General features: G+C 61.4%; 2 protein-coding genes across 16 annotated transcripts in view; one reads left to right on the top strand and one right to left on the bottom strand.

The window, feature by feature from the left end:
• Positions 1–15,423, top strand: part of Aspscr1 (ASPSCR1 tether for SLC2A4, UBX domain containing) — a 38,127-nt gene extending 22,704 nt beyond the window's left edge. For all 3 annotated transcript variants that reach the window (XM_078041395.1, XM_078041396.1, XM_078041397.1), the window contains 9 exons: positions 8,345–8,484; positions 8,735–8,816; positions 9,257–9,323; positions 10,026–10,088; positions 10,445–10,497; positions 14,621–14,672; positions 14,926–14,995; positions 15,064–15,239; positions 15,327–15,423. In XM_078041395.1, coding sequence (XP_077897521.1) covers positions 8,345–8,484; positions 8,735–8,816; positions 9,257–9,323; positions 10,026–10,088; positions 10,445–10,497; positions 14,621–14,672; positions 14,926–14,995; positions 15,064–15,239; positions 15,327–15,340 — 717 coding nt within the window. In that variant the 3' untranslated portion in view covers positions 15,341–15,423. The remainder of the gene's footprint in view (positions 1–8,344; positions 8,485–8,734; positions 8,817–9,256; positions 9,324–10,025; positions 10,089–10,444; positions 10,498–14,620; positions 14,673–14,925; positions 14,996–15,063; positions 15,240–15,326) is intronic.
• A 1,346-nt stretch (positions 15,424–16,769) lies between these two features.
• Positions 16,770–19,753, bottom strand: Cenpx (centromere protein X). 13 transcript variants are annotated; one of them, XM_078041406.1, is made up of 6 exons: positions 19,616–19,719; positions 18,110–18,432; positions 17,724–17,879; positions 17,582–17,635; positions 17,269–17,357; positions 16,770–17,188 (listed from the first exon to the last, which is right to left on the bottom strand). In XM_078041406.1, the coding sequence occupies exons 2-6, from the start codon at positions 18,168–18,170 to the stop codon at positions 17,174–17,176; spliced, it is 375 nt and encodes a 124-aa protein (XP_077897532.1). In that variant the 5' UTR covers positions 18,171–18,432; positions 19,616–19,719; the 3' UTR covers positions 16,770–17,173. The 13 variants fall into 13 exon arrangements, with proteins under 13 accessions (XP_077897532.1, XP_077897527.1, XP_005332739.1 ...); XM_078041401.1 differs by adding an exon at positions 18,670–18,775 and having other exon boundaries at positions 16,770–17,357; positions 19,616–19,695; XM_005332682.4 differs by lacking the exon at positions 18,110–18,432 and having other exon boundaries at positions 17,724–17,775; positions 19,616–19,752.
• Positions 19,754–19,786: the final 33 nt, after the last annotated feature.

The raw sequence follows: 19,786 nt of genomic DNA, 5'->3' as shown, positions 1-19,786 counted from the left end.
GAGAAGCAAGCCTCTCTCTAGTTGCTGAGGGGGGACTCTGGCCAGTGCATGGTGACCTTGCAGTTGAGGGCCACATGGTTAGTGTGTGCTAGAACAGCGGTCTTTTGTGAGGAGGGGCCACCACTGATGGTCAGGGAGCTAGTGAGTGCTTGCCCCATCTATCTTGCCCTCCAAGCCAGCGCCTACTCCTGCCTCCTGCTGTACACATGGGAGATGGAGGGTCCTGGCCAGCATCCTGTCTTTGGAGCCCTGATGAGTGGACAGGGGAGTGGGGATGGAGGTGAGGCATGGAGGTGAGGGGAGCCCCAGGTTCTAGTTTGGGCTCAACCTGGTATGGGGGCCCTGGTACGGTGGTGACGGTGGGCATCCTCCCCTTGGGGAACCCTGCTGGCTTCTGCCCTTGTGAACCCCTGAGGTTCCTCACCTGGGTCCTTGGCTGTGTGGCTGGGCTGAGCTGGTTGCCAGGGTGCTGGCCTCCTCAGGCACTCTTCCTGGGCAGGCAGCTGTCTTTCTCCCCGGAGGCAGGCCCACGGCCCACGGCCCCAGCCGGAGGCCCCTTGCCCTTTCTGTGCTCTTGTTGAGTGGGGCCAGGTGGGTGTGTGCGTGCGCCTGTGTGTGTGTCTGTGTGTCTCTCCATCTCTGTCTCTGTGATGGGGCTAGTGCAGCTGGCCTGGCCTGCTCTTGGGTCGGGTGTCACTGTCCTCAAGTGCTAATCCCAGGGCTCCCAGCCCAGGGGGGTCTGGGGAAGGTGCCAGGGGAGGGTGCGTTGGCCTCTGCCTCCCGCTCGGCCTTTGATCTGGAGCCCGGGTGGCTGGTTGATGTGGAGCACCACCCACACACACACACACCTCCTGTCACTAACAGCCACACGCCCAGAGGGCGCAGGGCGCCTGTGTCTGCTTTGTGTCCCTCCTCAGTCCTGGGGGAGGGGACTGGAACAAGACAGAGCTTTTTTTGGGGAACTTCAAAGGTACACTTTAGTAATCAAGAAGAGTTTCCAAGTTTCCCATTAATGCTTTGCCTGTGTGTGGTTTTTGGATTTAAATAAAGACTCAGAAGAAAGAGACAGGATAAAATACCGGCAGGTCCTCGCTGAGGCCGGGATGGTTCACAGACCCGGGCGGTTCCTGCCTTTGATGTCAGACATTAATTATTAGAAGGTAGTTTTACTGGCGATCAGAACCGGGCGCTGGGAGAGGCTGGGCTGCCCGGCGCCCCCTGGCCCTGTCCTTTGAAGTCCCTCCACGGCCGGGAGGCTGCTCCACAGCCCTCTGCTCGCCAGCGGGCCCAACAGACACCCCCCACGCCTGTGGCCTCCCCGGCAGCTGCTGGCACAAGAGCTGGTCCTGATCAAAGGCCCCGTCCCCCAGGCAGGGCTGGCTGCTGCTGGCCAGCCTGCCCCTCCCCCTGCAGGCTTCCTCAGTGCCCGCGCCCTGCTCACTCAGCTTGGCTTCCCCAGTGCTCAGGCCAGTTGGTGCTGCCGGGGCTGGATGGAACCTGTATGGGACAGGGGGCTGTGAGGTCACTGTTGCTGCCCAGCTGGGTGGGACCAGCCCCCGACGTCCAGAACCATGCTTCCTGGGCAGGGTGGGCTGCTGTCTCTGGCAGCAGGTGCTCTCAGAAGAGCTAGAGTCCAGTGCCACTCTCCCCTTCTCAGCGTGGGGGTCCCTGCCCTTCCCCATGGGCCAGCCCTGTCCCCTGCTGTGTTTGGTGGGCATTTGTGGACAACCCCCAAGTTACGGGGGGCCAGACCCAGCTGTCCTGAGAGCCTTAGGCCATGCCTTAATTGGAAGGTCCCCTGAGGAGTGCTGGCAGCGGGCTCAGTGGCACTGTGGGTGCTGCTTGGGTCTTGACTGCTCTTGGAGCCTGGTGGCTGGCAGGGGCTTGTCCCTTAGTAGTGCCTTGGGGCTGGTTTGCATGGAGTGGCCCTGTAGAGCCAGGACCCTGCCTGCCCCGTCAGGTCCAGGCCCTCTGCCAGGCTGTTCCAGTAGCTCCCATCTTGTGTGCATGTCCTGCCCTTCCTGGGTCCCCAGCAGTTGCCGGACTTGGCAGGCCTGGTGGGTGAGGAGGCCGCCCACGGCCTTGCTGTGTCCGCTCTCTGGGTAGGCAGTGTGCTCTGTGTGTGTGGATGACACTTGGCTCTGAGATGCGCAGGTGCTGCTGCTGGGTCAGGGTTAGCACTGTGCTTTTCTTTGTTTTGTGCTGGCCAGCCTGCCCCTCCCACTGCGGGCTTCCTCAGAGCCCGTGCCCTGCTCACTCAGCTTGGCTTCGCCCTGGGATTGGACCCAGGTCCTGTGCATGCAAGGCAGGCAACTACCAACTGAGCTCTGTCCCCAGCCTGGGAGTCTTCTTTTAAAGAAATGCTCCTTATTTCTTTGTGATGTAAGTAACTTGTATTCACACTAGAGAAGTTAGGACAGGAACAAGACCTCAAGGAAGCCGAGAACCAGTAGCTGAGCACGCGGGGGCGCTGGGTGGCGCTCTCTCGCCTCCTTAGAGGTGTCTGAGAGCCAGGTCTGCAGTGCTGGCGTGCCCGGGATGCGCCTTCCTGGTCGGGGTGCAGAGTCCTGCCCCTTGGCCTGTGCCTGCTGTGAGCCTTAGCGGTGGCCGTCCTCTTGCCAGGTGGGGCTGTTTGTCCACAGCTGTTTGCAGCTTATCAGACCTTCAGTGTGTCTGGGGCATCTGTGGGTTTGGAAAGGGCAGGAGAGGCCCTGGATGGTGGCATTGTCTGCCCCTTGCCTCTTGCTGTTTCTCTATGGGCCAGGTGAACCAAGGTCAGGGGACTTTGTGGTATTGGAGAGAATGCTCTGAGCTGACCACCCTGAGTGCAGCCTCCAGAGGCGTACCCACTGTGCCAGGTGTCTGAGGCCAGGGTGGCCTGGGTGGGAATGGGGTTGGAGAGCCCACGTGTCTTTCTGCAGCAGGTGCGGGTGCCGGCCCTCCTCGGGACCTTGTCCCTGCTGCTGACACCTCCTGTTTTGGTGCTTTCCTTGGCCGTGTGTGGCTGTGCTGTGGGTGTTGTGCCCAGACCTGGTCAGGTGCCGTCTTCCCTGGGGGCTCATGGCCGACACCTTGCCGGCTGCTGTGGCTGCTCCAGGCCACACGGGTGGCACCTTGCCCTGCTGTGTAGCCCCCGAGCCCAGGTCCAGGCCCGGCCTCTCCCTCAGGCATGGCCACCTCCCACTGTGCTGTTGAGAGCCTTTGGTGGTGACCCCGTGCCCCAGCACCTCCTTCCTGAGGGCGCCTGGCCCTGTGAGTAACCGGAGAGGTTTGGCCGGCAACCCTCGGAGGGATTCATCTGAGCTCAGCCTCAAGGGAAAAGCTTCGCATTCCCTCTCACCAGAGCCCCGTCTGCACAGGGGGCTGAGGCGAGGGGTGAGGGAGAGCACAAGGGCCCCAAGTCCTTGAGGAGAGTTGGGATTTGGGAGTGAAATGGCCTCAGGCAGGGTACAGGCGTTCCTTCCCCGTCCTGTCCTGGAAGATCCCAGTTGCAGAGCCCCAGGACTGGGTGCCCCGCAGACCCTGCACACCCAGTCCTGGCTCTGTGGGCCTCCTTATCCGGGCTCTGCCTGCTGGGGTGATCACTGCATCTGCATTGCCACTGGCCTGGGGTGCTGGACATTGCCCACAGTGGTACCCCATCTTCCCCCGGAGACTCTGTGTCCCTCCTAAGTGTCTTCTCTGCCCTTCCTCTGGGCTGCCTGGGCATCCATTGTCACCAAGTTTGCAGACCGCTGGGGGCCCCCTGCCTTCTGCTCTGCTTGGCCCCTCCTGGTTTTTCTCCTGCCCACCTGGCTTCGTTTCCAGTTTCTTTCTCTGTGGCCCTCACTGGAGGCTGTGGCCTAGAAGTCTACCAGGTCTCTGAGTTTGCAGGAAACAAGGGTCCCTGGACCACTTGATCGAGGGGGTTTCCTCCTAAGTCTGGGGTTCATGGCCCATTGACCACAGTGAGGCTGGCCATCCATGGAGCTCCCCCCTGCTGGCCAGCTGCTCCCTCTGACCTCAGTTCCTTGCCCATCACGTTCCCGTCATCACACGCCTCCATGCTTAGGCTTTTATGAGGATTTGGGGAGCCTAGCACACTTAGGCCTCGGAGCTGGCCCCTCACTGGCTCCACTGTGACAGGTCCGTTTGTCCTCCTGCCCCTCCTCTGGCTGTAGCACGTGGGCACCAGTGAGGAGACCAGGTCTCCTAGCACAGAGGGGTTGGAGCGGAAGGTGGTGTCCTTGGAAGCTGACTGGGCTCTGGGTGCAGGCCAGTGCACGTTCTGGGTGGAGGTGCTGACGTCCGTCCGTGGGGCTGCGGGGAGGCCTCTGGAGCAGCGTGGGAGGCGTGGCCTGTGGAAACCAGCCCCTCCCTCAGCCTTCCTCAGCACCTGGAGGTTCCCCGTGGATCTGTGATCTCCTGCAGGGCCCAGGTCTGGAACCCACTCAGGAGATTAGGACTTGATCGGCACTGTGTTAGTTAGGTTTTATTTCTCTTTAAAATACCCTACAAGAACCACTTCATTCTGATTCGTGGCTTCAGAGGTTCAGTCCACAACTGGCCGAGCCCATTGCTCTGGGCCTGAGGCGAGGACCACACAGGGAAGTGCGGAGGAAGAAGCTGCGGCACTCACGGCACTGGGAAGAGGGCAGCCGGGGCGGGGCCCAGGGAGAGGCTCCTTTCAGGGTAACCCTGTGGCCCCTCTCCAGCCTCACCCACCTCCACAGTCCCTTCATTCCAACCAGGATGGCCTGACGAGGCTCACTCTCCCAGTCCAGTCGCTTCCCCGCGGATTGGTAGTGTTACTGCAGGAACAGCCTTCCGGGCCCTCCCATCCAGGCCAGTGAGCTCCCCCCTGGCAGTTAGACGCCTCAGGAAGTGGGGAGGGTGGCAACTGCAGGGCACGGCACCCATTACCTGGAGACAGAGGGACGTCCAGGAGGGGCTGTGGGCACTGTGGCCCTGCTGCTGGAGGCCCTGGGGTGCAGCTGGTGAGTGCGTGACTGCAAGAGCCCCGAGTTCCCAGCAGAGCTGCGCACTGCAGGGCGGTGCCGGAAGCGTCCCATGCACAGGCGTGAGAGAACAGACAGGGCGGGACGTGAACGTGGATGTGGACGTGGACACGGGCGCCTGTGTCTCCCAGCTCTTCTGTGGAGTTTTTATCACTTAAGATAAAAGCCTGGGGCCGCCTGGTCCCATTGCCCCTGAGGACCTCCCACACCTGCTTCTGGCTGGTTTTGACCACGAGGATATGATTCTGAGGACCTAGGCCACTTCTTCCACAAGTTGGGCCCAGAGACGCGTGAGACACAAACCAGCCTGGTGCCATGCCCCCTCCAAGGGTGACAAACTGTCCTCTGGTGAGCAGGTGGATCCTGGACACCATGGGAGCCACCTTGGCTGCAGAGAGGCATCTGAAGCAGGCGCTCTGGGATCTGCCCACCCGGCTGGGTCCCTGCGGCCTCTGGAGAGGCTGTCTTTGTGGGGAGAGGAATCACACCAAGCCTCTGGGCTCTTCAAAAAAGTTTCACCTGTGCCACTGCTCGTCCGAGAGCCGGTGGCCCGGGCGCTGCCCCTCCTGCCCACGCCCTTCCCTGCAGCCACCAAGAGCTCTTACTGACCTGGAGCCCGCTCCCAGCCTCAGCCAGGTGGAAGTAGAGATCTCTGCAGCCCTCCCAAACAAGCTGCCGGGAGAGAGGGGCCCGCGCTCCTGCGCTGCCTTTGCACTGCCCTTTGCATCGCTCATTTCAGCATTGTCCTGGCCACAGGGACAGCAGAACCTGCACCTTTCCTCTGTCTGCACCAGCCAGAAGGCTACCTGCCTTTGGACATCAGGCCCTCCTGGAGGCCCCTCAAGTCACCCCTGTAGGTCCCCATGGTACCACCATAAATCTTGTCTTGTGCTGGGGTGTCTCCTCCCTAGACCTGGTCTCCATCCAGAACCATCGGGCAGGAGCCATGTGTGGAACTGTGGATGCCGACGGAACAGCAGTTGAGAGCAGGCGCAGGGCAGAGCGTCCTGAGTGAGCAGGGCCGGGCACTTGAGATGGTGCTTGGCCTGCTCCTCCCGTCCCGTACTGAGATGTCCGCCAGGGCCCTCCCTGTGGTGGGAACTCCTGGGCTGGCCACAGGCCATGGTCTCTCCACTCTCCATAAGTGCTTTGGCTTCTCCCACTGCCATTTGGTGGCAGAGTGACATTTCTTATCAGCCCAGCCACAGACGCCACCAGTGCTCCTGGGATTTCTGGCCCTGTCCACAGCTGCTCATGCAGCCTCAACTCGCCCAGCAGGCTCCCACGGGCACCTTGCTCCTGGAGCCCTTGAAAGCCAGTGGGCAAGGGGTCCAGGAAATGCATCGATCATCCTCTTTCCTGGCCCTGAGCAGGACCCTGGCTCTTGGTCCTGTTGGATGGACAGTCTTCCTGAGCAGAGTGGGACTCTGGGAGGCCAGGGTGGGTCTGAGACAAGAATCTCTGTCAGTTTTATTTTAGCTCGGAAATGCAGTGCCCTGCAGCATGAAGCAGGTGGCTCTTGCCCCTGTGACCTGACCAGCAGGGGGACTGTAAAACTCAGGGCCATTGTACTTCCCAGGGTGTGGGTGTGTTTGTAACCCACTGTCCTTTTTGGATGCCCCAGGATGGCATGCCCTTCTTGGGACTGGCTTTGCTGGCCTCTGACTTCTGCTGTTTGTTGCTGAGTTCTGGGCACAGGGGCCTGTCTGGGTGGACCGTCTTGATGTGGCGCCATCACTGTGTCACCTGCCTGCTGCAGCCAGCGTCGACTCAGATCCTCTGGGTCTGGGATGGACCCTCCAGAGGAGGGTGTGGATCAGGCCACCAGAACCTGCCCCTCAGCTTGGGACTTGGAGGCCACATCTGCATCAGGATCTCAGTCTGGACTGGCCAGATCTGGGTGTGGAGACTCCTGGCTCTGGGCCCATCCATGTCCTGCCTGCCCTCTCCTGGGGCCCCAGCGAGCTCATGGCCCTGTTGGAATGCAGACACTGGCCACAGGGCACCTGGTGCCTGGCAGCTAGTAAAGAGTTCAGGCGTAAGACCACCTGCGGCTGCTGCAGCATGGCCGTGGCTCGGAAGGGGCAGCCCCTGGAGCCTTGGTCAGCCAGGTACGGGTCCCTGCCTGGGCCTCAGCCAGCTCCTTTGGCCATTCTTCCAAGGCTGTGACCCAAGCAGAGGGGCTTCCTGGCTTCAGCCCTTGGTTGAGGCATGACATAGCTATATGATTGGTGGGCCACAGGGACCTGGCATCCATGTGCAGGATCTGTGTGTAGGCCCGAGACACCAGGAACGGGTGTGTGTCGGGCTGTCCCCCAGTGTGGATGTGTTGAGGGTGCTGGTGCCCAGATGTTGTGCAGGGCTGACCAGCCTGGGCCTGGAAGGACACCTTCAGGGCCATGGGACCAGGGCTTGGCCCAGCTGCTGGAGGGCTGCAGGAAGGGAGGAAGGAGGTGCCGTTCCCAGAGCCTGCCATCCCATCCCCAGGTGTTGGAGGAGTAGAAGGGGGTCCCAGGCCAAATTGGGGACCATGGGGGCCCTTGTGATATAGGGCAGGAGCAGAGGGTAGGTTCCTAGGGCCACCTCCCTCTCTGATATCTCTGTTGTTCTGTGTGCGAGAGGACAGGATCACTATGGGCCCTGCTGGCCCAGCTGGGCACCTCGGTCAAGCCTGGCTCTGTGGGGTGGCCTCTGCCCCCGGGAGGTGTCCTACCCTCCCAGAGCACCGCAAATGGAGCGGGTCTGCCTTGTAATTTTCATTGCTGTTGATGCCAATTAGGAGTGACGCTGTCCCTTCCTCTGTCCCCAGGGTGGGCAGAGGGAGGGTTGGTTTGTTCCCCAGGGGAGGGAGAGATGGAGTCAGCCTGGCCATGGGCTGTGGCTGAGAGGGCAGCGGGGACAGCTGCTGGGGTTTTTGCCAACACTCTAATTTGGTGACTGTCACTGCGCCTCCCCTGTGTGCAGCCCCTGACGTGGCCAAGAATAGGGGTGTTGTTCCAGAGTGGATTCCTAATCTTGGGGTTCCCCCACTGAAGCAGAAAGTGTGCAGGGGAGCTGCCCGAGTTCCCCCACCCACTCCCCAGGACTCCCTGGCCTGCGCTAGACTGGTGGCTACAGGCCCTGCTGGGGAGCAAGATCAGGGTGTGGTGGGTCGGGGTGCTGCAGTGGGGGAGGGGGACGGGGCTCAGTCCTGAAGGAGCTTGTCTGGGCTGGTCCCCTTGGCCTCTGTTCTGAGTCCTCCCTGGCCCTGTGCTGGCAGGTGGACTGGGAGGGGTGGGCAGAGACAGAGAGAGCGCGTGGCCAAGAGCCCCAGGAGACCCAGGTCAGCTGAGGCCCTTTGCCCACAGCCCGTGGACCGAGACCCTGTGGTCTGCCACCCTGACCTGGAGGACCTGCTGCAGGCCTGGCCAGCAGAGCTGCCCGATGAGTTCTTCGAGGTGACTGTGGATGACGTGAGGAGACGCCTGGCCCAGCTCAAGAGTGAGCGGTGGGTGACCCAGCCCCTCAGCATCTTGTCTTTTCTCCATGGTTTGCCCCAAGCAGGTTCTGCCTCTGGCTGCTGGTCCGGTTGGTCTTCCCCAGGGTGCACAGGGACTGCCAGGATTGGGCATTGCCCAGGGCCCTGGCACCCGTGCCCTTAGCAAAACCTCTGGGGGCGGGTGCCAGAAATCCACAGTGGCTCCTGAGGGCTCTGTTCTGACTGGGGAGACCTGGGCTTTCCGCCCCTCTTGCCACAGGAAACGCCTGGAAGAAGCCCCCTTGGTGACCAAGGCCTTCAGGGAAGCTCAGATGAAGGAGAAACTGGAGCGCTACCCAAAGGTAAGGTGGGCGGGCAGCGGGGGCTGTCTGAGCAGGGCCTCTTGTGGCCCCCCTGCAGGGACGTCTCAGCACGTGGCCAGCAGGCCACCAGGGCTCATGCAGGCAGTCGTGAGACGGGCTGACCAGGGCTCGTGGAGGGTGGGAGGCCTGTGCAGCCATGGTCTGTTGCCTGACCAGCCAGACGCCCGCGTTTGATGCTGAAATCCTTTTCTGCAGTGCTAAGACCACAGGTGTCAAAGCAGACACCTGCTCTTAGCATGCATGTGTGTGCACACAGGCTTGGCCATCTCTGTCCCCAGCCTGAGATTTGGCTCTGCTCAACGGGGGGGGGGGGGGGGGGCAGCTGACACTGCTCGGGTTGGGGGCCGATGGGGGCATCTCCCTGTGCCAAGTCTGAACTCTGACAGTCCCTGATGGCCGTTCCACTTGTCCTGGCCTAGGTGGTTCTGAGGGTCCTTTTCCCTGACCGCTACATCCTGCAGGGCTTTTTCCGCCCCAGCGAGACAGGTATGTGGCCCTGCTGTGGAGGGGTAGGTGGGGGCCCTCTGAGCCCTTCTCACTGGCCATTTCCCTGTGGGCTCCAGGGAACCTGGGCTCTCTGCAGACAGCCAGAGGGCTCTGAGCCTGGACACAGACCATGAGGGAAGGGGGACAGGGCCCAGTCCTGGCTGAAGGAGGCTCACGTACAGGTGTTTATTCAGAGCATATTCGACCAGGCATCCAGAGGAAGGGTGGGCTCAGGGCCCACCTTGCAGAAGGGGCCCAGGGGGACTACGGTGTCTGATCTTCCCAGGATATCCGGGGCAAGGTGGCACACCAGCCTCTGAGGGAGCCTTTCCCCTGGACAGGGCTCAAACTGAGGTGATGGGTAACAAGAGGCACAGGGGATGCTCTGGGCCTGGCGAGGCACGTGGCTGGGGGTGAGCGGGCCTCCCCTGCAGCGGGGCCCAGTAGCAGCCTGCATGGTGGTCCAGCCAGGCTGAGCCTTGGTGTGCTGGAGAAGGAGCAGTGTTGAAAGTCCCATCCCTGTTTGGCCTCTGCCAAGAAGGTGGGAGCAGAATCCAACCTGTGGGGACCATATGCCCAGGCTGACTTGATGGTGCCCTGGCTGGCAGGGCTTCCTTCCGGCAGTGGGGGTTTAAGGTAGGCCTTGAGAGCAGGCGTGTGGGCCTGTCCTGAGAAGCCCTCTGCTCCCCTCCCTCTTTGCAGTGGGGGACTTGCGAGACTTCGTGCGGAGCCACCTGGGGAATCCCCAGTTGCCGTTTCACCTGTGTGAGTGCCTTCTCCTGCGCTCTGCCCACTCCTTACCCTCCCCGTTTCCTGGGTCCAGGCCCAGGCACACGCCCACCTCCACTCTCGTGCAATCTGCAGCTGGCCCCACCAGCACCTGTCAGTGTCATGGTTGGACCTGGTGGGGAGGCAGGAAGGAGCCAGAGGTGGGAGGGAGGCTCTGAGTGTCCTGAACCCCACCTTGTGGCTCAGTGCAAGGGAGAGGCCAGTGGTCCAGGGAGAGCTGCATCTGGGTGGGTGTGCCCCAGCCCCTTGGACCCCTTGCCGGACTTTTGCAGCCACAGAGGAGAGCAAGGAGCCCCTCAGGCTCGTCTCCTCACAGTGCCTTCTCTCCACAGTTGTCGCCCCCCCCAGAACAGTCCTGGATGACCACACGCTGACCCTCTTCCAGGTACTACCTGCTTTGCTGGGGGTGCTGGTGGGGTGGCCGTGCTGAGGGCAGGAGGCTGGCAGGGCGAGGCCTGCGGCTGGGAAGGAGTGCCCTGGCGGCTGCGCGGTAATGAAGCCCTTTAGAGCCGGGAACTCAGAGGGAGCAGCGTGGCCTCTGAAGCTGTTTCTGACAGGGCTTTCCAACCTCCTCCGCTTCCTGCCTGGCCCCAGGGCGGGGATGGGCCTGCCTGGCCAGCCATCCTGAGCTGGGGCCATCAGAAGGTCCTGGCCCTTGGACTGTTGGGTAACACGAGTCTCCTGCCCAGTACTTGGGTGAGGAAGGGCCCTGGCAGGACTGGTTGGAGCCCTTGGCTGGAAGTGACTGCCTGAGAGGGACTGGGGACCGGGGCTGGGGGGCTCTTGCCAGCCTATATTCCTGCCTTTCCCCTGGTCCCCAAGGCCCACCACTCCCTACCACCCACCCCTGGAGGTCCTGGCGCTGGGAGGCCAGTTCATCCCGTGCCCTGCCCTGCTGCCTTGCAGAGCCAGGAGGGATGAATGTCCTGTCCCTGCGCCCCCTGGGAGAGCAGCTGGGAGCCTCCCCAGCCCTTCTGGCCTAATAGTTTCCTCTTCAAAGAATCTTCAGATATTTTAATTAACAACAGAGGCAGCCCAAAGGCCTCTGCAGAGGTCTGGGTTGGGGGTGACAGGCTCTGCTGGCTGCCTAGAGCCACCACCATTGGGGCGAGGTGGGGTACAAAGTTGGCAGGCGGGCCGGAAGCTCACCAAGCCTCACCCGCAAGCGAGGGGCGTGGAGATGCAATAGCCGGCCTGTGACGGTGTCGTCCCCTCTCGGCCCATAAAGCCCCAGGCGCCAGGCTTCTCCCTCTGCACCCCTCCCTGCCTTGCTGGCCAGCCTGCTGATAAACATTGAATTTGGAAGATGCTTTGGCATGGAGGGCCAGAGTCCAACTCCCCCGCCCCCGTCAGGAGGCTCCCCCACTGAGCCTCAGGCACCTCCAGTCCACCATGCCTGATTCCTGGTGACACTGCCCCACCACCAGCAGCTGTCTCCTTCCATCAGTCTGCTGGGCCTTGAGCCTCAGGGCCTTGTGAGGGGTGGCGCCCATGCCCACCATCATCAGAGCTGGCAGGGCTGCGGGAAGGAAGCCTGCCTGCCTCCCTCCGGCGGGTGAGCAGGCGGCGGTGTGGAAGCCGCAGCTTTCATGTCTCTGGCAGGGCTGTGCTCTGACCGCCTGCCGCCTGGGGCCGTCTGGCCCAGCCTGCCTAAGAGAACGATGGTGTGGGGTGCCCGTGGGGGACACCACTGGCCTAGGACAGCAAGGGTTTTCTGGGAGGACTGGTGGGGTGGTCAGGAGTGAGGACAAGAACCGTTCTCCAAATGGGAACAGGCAAACCCTGTTCCTGTGCCGGAGCACCCTAGTGAGGGTGCTGCCCTGAGCCAGGGTCCTCACCTTGCCCTTCTCAGCCCCCACCTACCACCTTGCCCAGGGCCCTTAAGGCCAGCACTGCTCTCCAGGGGTCTTTCGACCTGAGCTTCAGGTCCCGTGTCTGCCTGGCCTGTGGTGCCACTGAAGCATGGAGGAGTTCCGCCTCTCCTGCCCTGTTTTCTGGGGGCTATGTGTCAGCTGCTATCCATCTTCCTTGATGTCCTCATCTTTCCCTTCCCATCTGAGCTCTCAGTTGTCCCCAAGTCTTGGGGAGCGGTTGGTTTGAAGGTTGTAGTCAGGTCTGTCCCCACCCCTTCTCTGTGGGTCTACTGGGGATGGGCAGGTGGGATTGGGCCAGGGCCTGGCAACCTGGCCAGTGCTCAGCCCCAAGAATGGGTTAGATTGGCCAACAGGGGCTATTGGTGGACAGATGGCGGGATCTCCTTTCTGCTGGCCCTGGTTCACTCAGGACTTGAGCCCTGAACTGGTGGGCAGGAAGGCCTGGCTGGGGGCGGGGCTGGCCCAGGGGGACTAGAGGACTCCCCTAGAGGATTCCTGTCCCAAGGCCTCAAGCCTGTACCCCCAGGCTGGCCCTGCTGCATGCCCTGTCTCCAGGTTGAGAGCAGAGAAGGATGTGAGGGTGGAGGTGGCCCCAGACTCCAGCTTGCCAGAAGGAGTAAGCAGCTCCAAGGGTCCTTTCTGGCGTACCCCACAGCCTGGGTCAGATGAGACTTGGCTCCCACCCCAGGCATCAGCCCATAAGAAGCATGTGAGCCCCACAATCAGGGACTTTGTGGCCCCTGCCCTCGGAAGGCATAGCCTGCTGTCCCTTGGGTTTAGGGAGAAGGCCCTGGAGGCACTTGCTGCCTCTGAGCAGGTCTCAGCCTGAGCACACCTGGTTGTGCTTAGAGATGGCGGCAGCCTTTCTCTGCTGCCTGGCTCTTTGGCCTGAACAGGAGGTGGCAGTGAAGATGGGGCAGTTCCTGGGTCCTGGAGGGCAGGTACTTCTTGGGGCTTCTTGGGGGCCCAGCTGGAGGCTTCCACAGGTGGGAGGTGCCCTAAGGCTCAAGGAGGCCCAGGCTTAGCCCCCCTGAACACTAGCCAGCCTTGATGCTGCCCAGCCTGCTGCCCCACCTCCTCGTCCCTTCAGCGCAGTGCTGGCTGCTCTGCCAGGGATCCCTGCAGGTCCCTTCCCTGGCCTGGTGCTCCTGGTCCTGACTGCCCCTCTGCACAGGCAGTTCCAGGTGAGGGGCCCCACCTGAGGGAGTTGGGTGGTCCCTCCTGGAAGCTTCCAAGGGAGCCCACTTGGCTGGGGTGGGTGTGGAGCACATGGCCAGTGCTGATGGGGCGAACTTCCCAGATGTGTCTGTGGGGCGGTGGCCTGCGTGTGAACCCTGGCCAGGTCCCATAGGGACACGTGTTTTGGGTGTGGAGGTGGGCCAGCCACATGGGAGGCTCACGTGAGGGCAAGAACCACCATGCTCCACCAGGGCAGGCTTCCGTTTCCAGGGCCTCTGCAGGGGCTTTGAGTAGGCCCCCACCCCAGGCCTCCTCTTAGGCTTTGATGCCTGCCCCACAGTTGGGTTTCAAAGCATTCACCGCCCTTGTTTGTGTCCCTTGCTGCCGGCTGCAGGCTGAGGTTTCAGTGTTCCTAGGCCTGGCCTTTGAAGCCTACTCGTATTAATCTTTTAACGTTCCCCAACCCCACCCACCTGGCAAGCCCTGGGCACTCCCAGCAGCTTGGAGCCTCGAGGAGAGAACACCCTCAACTAGCAGCTGTAGCTCCTTCCAGGAATATAGCTTGAGCCCCAGGCCTGTTGGCTGGGCCCAGCCCCCACCTTGCTCTGGTGGTGCAGAGGCCTTGGCCTGGAGGAGGGAGATCTAGAGGCCCTGACTGGTGGCTCTCAGAGCCCATGCCCAAGGCGTCAGAGACATGTGGCCCTGTACATTTCGATTCCCTCACTGGTGCCCAAGCAAGTGAGGCCAGTCCCCAAGCAGGAACCTGCACCCCTGCCCGCTTTGGGGAGGAATTGGTGCTAGACTCCTCTGGGCTTCAGAGCATTTGTCACCCTTATTTGAGTCGACATGAGGAACTCGGGGACTCTGGCAGCCTGTGCCCTCTTGGCTTAGCCAGAGGGATGCCCTGCCTTGGCTGGATCACTCAGCCTGCGGCCCCAGAGCTGCTTGGCTCTGGAAACCAGCAGCCCACCTTCAAGCCCAGGCTGCCCTCTCAGGACACTATTATCTCCCACTGGGTCTGAGCGCATCCCGTCAGCCCAAAGGAAGACCCCTTGCCCAAAGTCCCCCAGTTTGGGGGCAATACCAGGTATGGGGGGTATGGACAGTCAGCAGAGTCATAGGCATCCCCTGTCTTCACGGTCTCTGTTCCTAGATAGCAGCAGGTTGCCCTGCCCTGACATCCTTGGTTCCCAGACTACCTGTCCAGCACTGTCCCTTCCGACTTGGTTGGCCTTGAAGTTGGCCCTCAGAGTGCTGACTACTCACCCTGCTGTGGGCAGAAGGGTGGGAGGGAGGAGACGGGAAATGCAGGAGTCACAGAAATAAGTGCACTTCCAGGTGGGGCTTGGGGCGGTCCTTTGGGTCCCTATCCAAACTGGGCAGGCTGCTGTAGGGAGGAGATGTGGCCATCTCAGCAGACCGCTGCATAGTCCCTGAGCCCCCTGTTCTTTGCAGGCAAACCTCTTCCCTGCTGCCCTTGTACATTTCGGAGCTGAGGAACCAACAGGTGAGTGGGAGACCACCATGCTGCTGACCCTGGCCAACTGCCCTGTACCATGAATCCCAGCTTATTTGATGCCCAAAGCAGGAAGTCCTGGAGGGTATTCAGTCTGGGGACTTCATGTGGGTCTTAGAGGGAAGGTCTGTACCCAGATGCCTACTTCCCTGCCCAGGCAAACACCCTCCCAGAGCTGAGTGTGGGTGGAAGGTGGGGGAGTCCCCTCCCCCCAAGGGGCTGAGGGTAGGCTGTGCCTCTGCAGGCCTCTACCTGGAGCCAGGGCTGCTGGAACACACCGTCTCCCCTTCTGCAGCGGATGTGCTGGTGGCTAGGTAAGTGCCCTGGGTGCAGGGGTCTCCTGGGCAGTGCCAGCCGTCCTGACTTTTGTGTCTCATCCCAGGTGCATGTCCAGGGCCACCAAGTCTCCCCTGCCACTGCCAACCCCTGGTGCTGTGCCTCTGGAGTCTGAGCCAGCAGCTGAGGAGGGGGCACTGGGACCCCCTGGGTCTCTCCCAGGGGCAGTGCAACCCATGAGGAGGAACCCGGGCAAGGTGCCCAAGTGGCTGAGGCTGCCAGGTGCTGGTGGTGGGCAGGCAGGGCTGGCTGACCAGGGTGGGCAAGGGTCCCAGGACCCATAGTCATCCCCGTGTGTTTGTGCTGCAGCCAGCAAGAGGTGAGAGCTGCCATCCAAGAGCCGCAGGACCGGACTCCACCCCACCCCACCCCACCCCAAGCAGGAATAAAGACGTGCTTCTCTCAAGGCTCTCCATCGTCCTTCCTGAAGCAAAGGCCCCCAGGCCTCTGTCCCGCTCACTCCTCCACCACGACCAGGCTGGCCCCAAGAAGCCTGGCTGGACTGGTGTTCCTGATACAAGAGTTCTGGTGTCCCCTGCAAAAGGTCTGGGCAGGCCAGACCCTAGGTGCAATGGCTTTCTCCCTATTGTCACCAAATTAATCTCAGTACTCTACTAGAAAGGAGGAGGAGGAGAAGGTAGGCCATTCCCCTACCCCTGCAGGGCCGCCCTGGGCAGGGTCTAGCATAGGGTATCCTGGTGACCCTTTCCTGGGCCCCCAGCAGGACTGCAGAGCCAGTTCTGGCACTTCCACTAGTTGGAGCCCTTGTGTCACCACCAGCCAGCCCCTCCCTTGCAGATCTCCTGACTTCTGCAGACACCCGCCTGCTGAGTGGGGACACACAGGAGCTCAGAGCAGTCCTGCCTACCCAGCCGCTCCTTGGACCTGTGGGGCTTATGCCCAGGCCAGCTCCTGCCTCCAAAGGTTCTCCAATGCTACTCTGGGCCCTAGCAGGAGCAGGCGCTGTCCGTCCTGCCCTGGGGCCTGAACACACACCCTCCAAACGTGCCCATCCCCCACCAGACCTGAAACCTGCAGGAGTCCAGGGGGCCACATCTGATGCCAAGTGCCCAGTGGTATAGTGGTGTCCCTGCCCTGTGTTCTGACACAGCAGCTTTGGGTGCTTCAAGGAGGGGACTCTATAGCCCTACAAGGTGCTGCTGGGGACAGGGATAGAAGACCCTGTGTGCCTCCTGAATTCCAGCACAAGTGGAGCTAGCTGGCCAGTCTGAGCATTGGGACTGCCAGACCACCTGCATGGGACCACACAGCCTTGCATTGCTGAGGTGGGCAGTGGGCATGGCCTGCAGCTGACCTGTACTTTGCTTGGGGCCATTGGCAAGCAGGGATGGGAGAAGCCCGTTTTCATTTCAGCGTGGCTTTGAAGCAGGTACAAGACCTGGAAGCATCTATCTGGTCTCTGGGTCCCTCTCATCCTGTGTATCCTGGTCCTGGCCATAGTAAGTGGGCTCCGTGGCCCGAGACCAGCACATGGCAATGCTCCTGGACATGACTGCCTGCTGCGGCCTGTGAACGGAAGAGTATGTTGTAGGAGAGCTGGCCACATGTGTAGAGGCTCTTGTCTTGTGGCCTGGCCTAGTCCCTGGTGGGCAGTGCACACACGCCATTTGTTGCCCATCCTCTCCTTCCTAAGGGTGTGGCTTCATTCTACCAAGATGGATGAAAGGGGATATGCAGGCTAAGGCTTTGAAGCAACTTGACTTTGGTGACCAGGAGGAACAAGGCAAAGCCTGGGAGAAGAGATGTTGATTTATTGGTGTTCGTCTGTGGGAACAAATTTGCAGCTCGGAGGGGGGGCATCCTCTAGGGGAGGCCCATATGGCTAACAAGCTGCTGGTGGGCTCTAATGCTGGGGTGGCTACAATAGACCACATACTGGCATGGCTGGGATTGGGAAGCAAGCCAGTCCATCTGTTCCCTGTACCTGCCTGTGTGTCCCAGAGTCTCATCAGGCTGGGAGCCACGGGGACAGGATACTATTAAGGGCACCGAGTGCTAGGTCCTTAGTGTCCTTCAAACACTGGAGGAGGTTCTTGGGAACCAGGTGATAGCACTGTTGTCAATGCACTGCAGACCCCACAGGCCTCAGAAGACACTCAGCCACCCTGGGGGTGACCTAGGGAGGATGAACATCCCTAGAAATCCAGGAGCTGTTGGGGAGAAGGGCACTCAGCAGCCAGTCAGGCATCCCCCAGGACACCCCAGACGGGCCATCCTGCACTCCACATACCAGCTGAGGGAGCACCTTCTCCAACTGGTCCACGTCCACAAGCACTGCACCCTCTGCCTGGGCCTGGCGCACCCCCCGGACAGCTGCCTCTGATGCCGAGAAGTGAGGGGGTGAAAGTCGGGGGACTGGAGCCCTGGCCCTGCGCCACCCCCTGCACCCACTGGCACCCCTGAGAAGAGCCAGGCTGTGGCTCCTCCCTGTCAGGGGCACAGCTTAGGTGTTTGTGGGAACTGAGAAAAGCTTAGTGTGCATGTTGAAAAGTAAAAGAATTTTGAATGCTTTTTGCTTTTTAGCTGCTGGGCCCTTGGCTCACCCACAACAAAGATCCTCAGAAACTCCACCATGAGCTGCAGTGCATCCCCGCTGACTGTAAGGAACAAGAGAGCCGTCAGGAGACCCTGTCCCCACACACCCCCACACCTGCCTTCTCCCGCAGGCTTCCCACTGGCACTCACCTTTGGTCTTGCTATCCCTGAAGTGCAGGTGCAGCAGCCTGCTCACCAGCTCCTGGAGGGGAGGGAGGGTCAACCCCTTCTGGAAGGAACGGGTTGACTTCCAGCTGAAAGCACTGCCACCCCAGGGTCTCAGGATTGGGGGGGCATCTGACTGTGCTGAGGGGGAAGAGTTTGTCCAGGGGGGCTGGTAGGGGGGCCTGTGGGACCCCTTCTAAAAGGGATAAGAAATCCCATTGGGAGTCACCCTCACCCTCAGGGCTCTGGGGAGAAAAAAAGGGAGAGGTTTTGTTGCATCACCCACCCCTGGGGCCTGAGGGGCAGTGGCTCTCCATGAGGAAGCAGAGCCCTGGTTCAAATGGGCAGGGCGGAGGGGATGCTACAGCTACCTGCTCCAGAGGCCTGGGAAGAGCTGCCCACCAGTACTGTCTCACTTGGCACCAGCTCCATGCTGCATGGTGGGTGCTAAGAAGCATCATTGTTCTGGTGGAGGTGACTGGAGTGGTGAGAGCAGGAGTTGGGCTGCAGTTAGCTAGGCAGGGGCTGGACAAAGGCCTGAGACCTGTTAAGCTCTCCTTGGCAGGAAATTGGGTGCCATTTCCAGGTTGTGGGTGGAAGGGCACTGTCGTGGAAAGACTGGGCTGCTGAGGTCTTAAAAGTAGGCTCTGCTGTGGGGCCTAGCTGTTGGGCTTCCCTCTGTGTGGCTTGACACCTGAAAGGATGTCACTATTCTGTGAGATGGTGATATGGTGAGTGAACCTGGGGGTCAGGGCAGCTGGACAAGAAGAACCCATGCAGTTTGTGGAGCCAAGGGACCACTTGCAGGGCCGGAAGCAGATGAGAAAGGAAGCATCCTGGGCCAGGTGGGGAGGAGGGAGGGCAGCAGCAATGGGCACCCAGGAGCCCAGACAACAGGCTGTCACACAGGGGAGGGTGAGCTAGCACCCACCAGGCCACTAGCATCAGCCACAGGGAGGCCACACCGTCTCACCCAGCGCAGAGAAGCATGGGCAAAAGTGAATGCAGAGGCAAAGTTCTGAGAGCTGGTGAAGAACCTGTTGGGAAGACAGCCCAGTGGCCAGAAGGGGTCCTGTCAACGAGAACAGGAGCCTAGTGCCACCTGCTGGTTGTTCTTATCAAGTGCTATACCAGGAGGGTACTAGAAGAGGCAGAGAAGACGCCTCCTTCCCCGTTTACTCCAGGACCCCTGGCATGCTGCCCTGGAAGACCACGCAGGAGAGGCAGCCACTGCCTGGGGCTGGACGACAGCTGCTGGAGTCATTCTGCAGTGACTTCCAGGAAGGCAGGGTCAGCAAAGGCACTGTGAACATGCCAAGCTCCGGGGCCCCGCCACACAGGCTTCACAAGGCTACAAGTCCCCTCTGTCACCCTCGCTGAGGACGCCTCTTGTGTGTAAAGATCACAACCCCAGCTCTAGCCAAAGCCCGCAAGGATCTAGCTGTCCAGGTGGGCTTAATCCAAAGCCCGACAGGCTGTGACCCTTCCCGGGTCTTGTCTCAGGCAGTGCCCAAGCCGCAGTCGCTTTCCCTCTGGGATCCGCAACTCCTCCTCTCCAAGACCAGGTCCTCGGGGCCCGGGGCTATCCCGGCCCTACCGCCTAGGGAACGCCTCGGCGCGGCAGCTTCGCCCGCACACGGTGAGTACGCAGGCCGCAGCCGCCTCTGCCCCGACAGAGCCCGGCCAGCATGCAGCCGGGCGGTGTGGGACGCCCCGCGGCTCCGAGGCTGGACGGCGGCCCGGCTGCCTCCGCAGACCCCTCGGTCTGGCCGCGATACCTCGCCTTTGAGGAGCGCGCGGACAGGCTTCGGGCCCTTTCAGGTGTCACGCAGGGGCTGCAGCGTGAGCACCCTCAGCCCGCCAGCCATGGGTCTCACCTTCCGGAAGCCCGCACAGGATCCTTCCATGACCGCCACCGCAGCCCGCGCTCCGCGAAACCTGCGCCTCAGCCAATGAGCCTGGTCACACCCCTGGCCAATGATACGGAGCGCTTCCCCTGTAACCCCGCCCCCACACCGCCACTCCCAGCCAATGAGCCGGAGCTCCTA

Source organism: Ictidomys tridecemlineatus, chromosome 3, assembly GCF_052094955.1.
Source record: "Ictidomys tridecemlineatus isolate mIctTri1 chromosome 3, mIctTri1.hap1, whole genome shotgun sequence".
Taxonomy (NCBI): domain Eukaryota; kingdom Metazoa; phylum Chordata; class Mammalia; order Rodentia; family Sciuridae; genus Ictidomys; species Ictidomys tridecemlineatus.
This window is presented reverse-complemented; position numbering and strand designations above follow the sequence as displayed.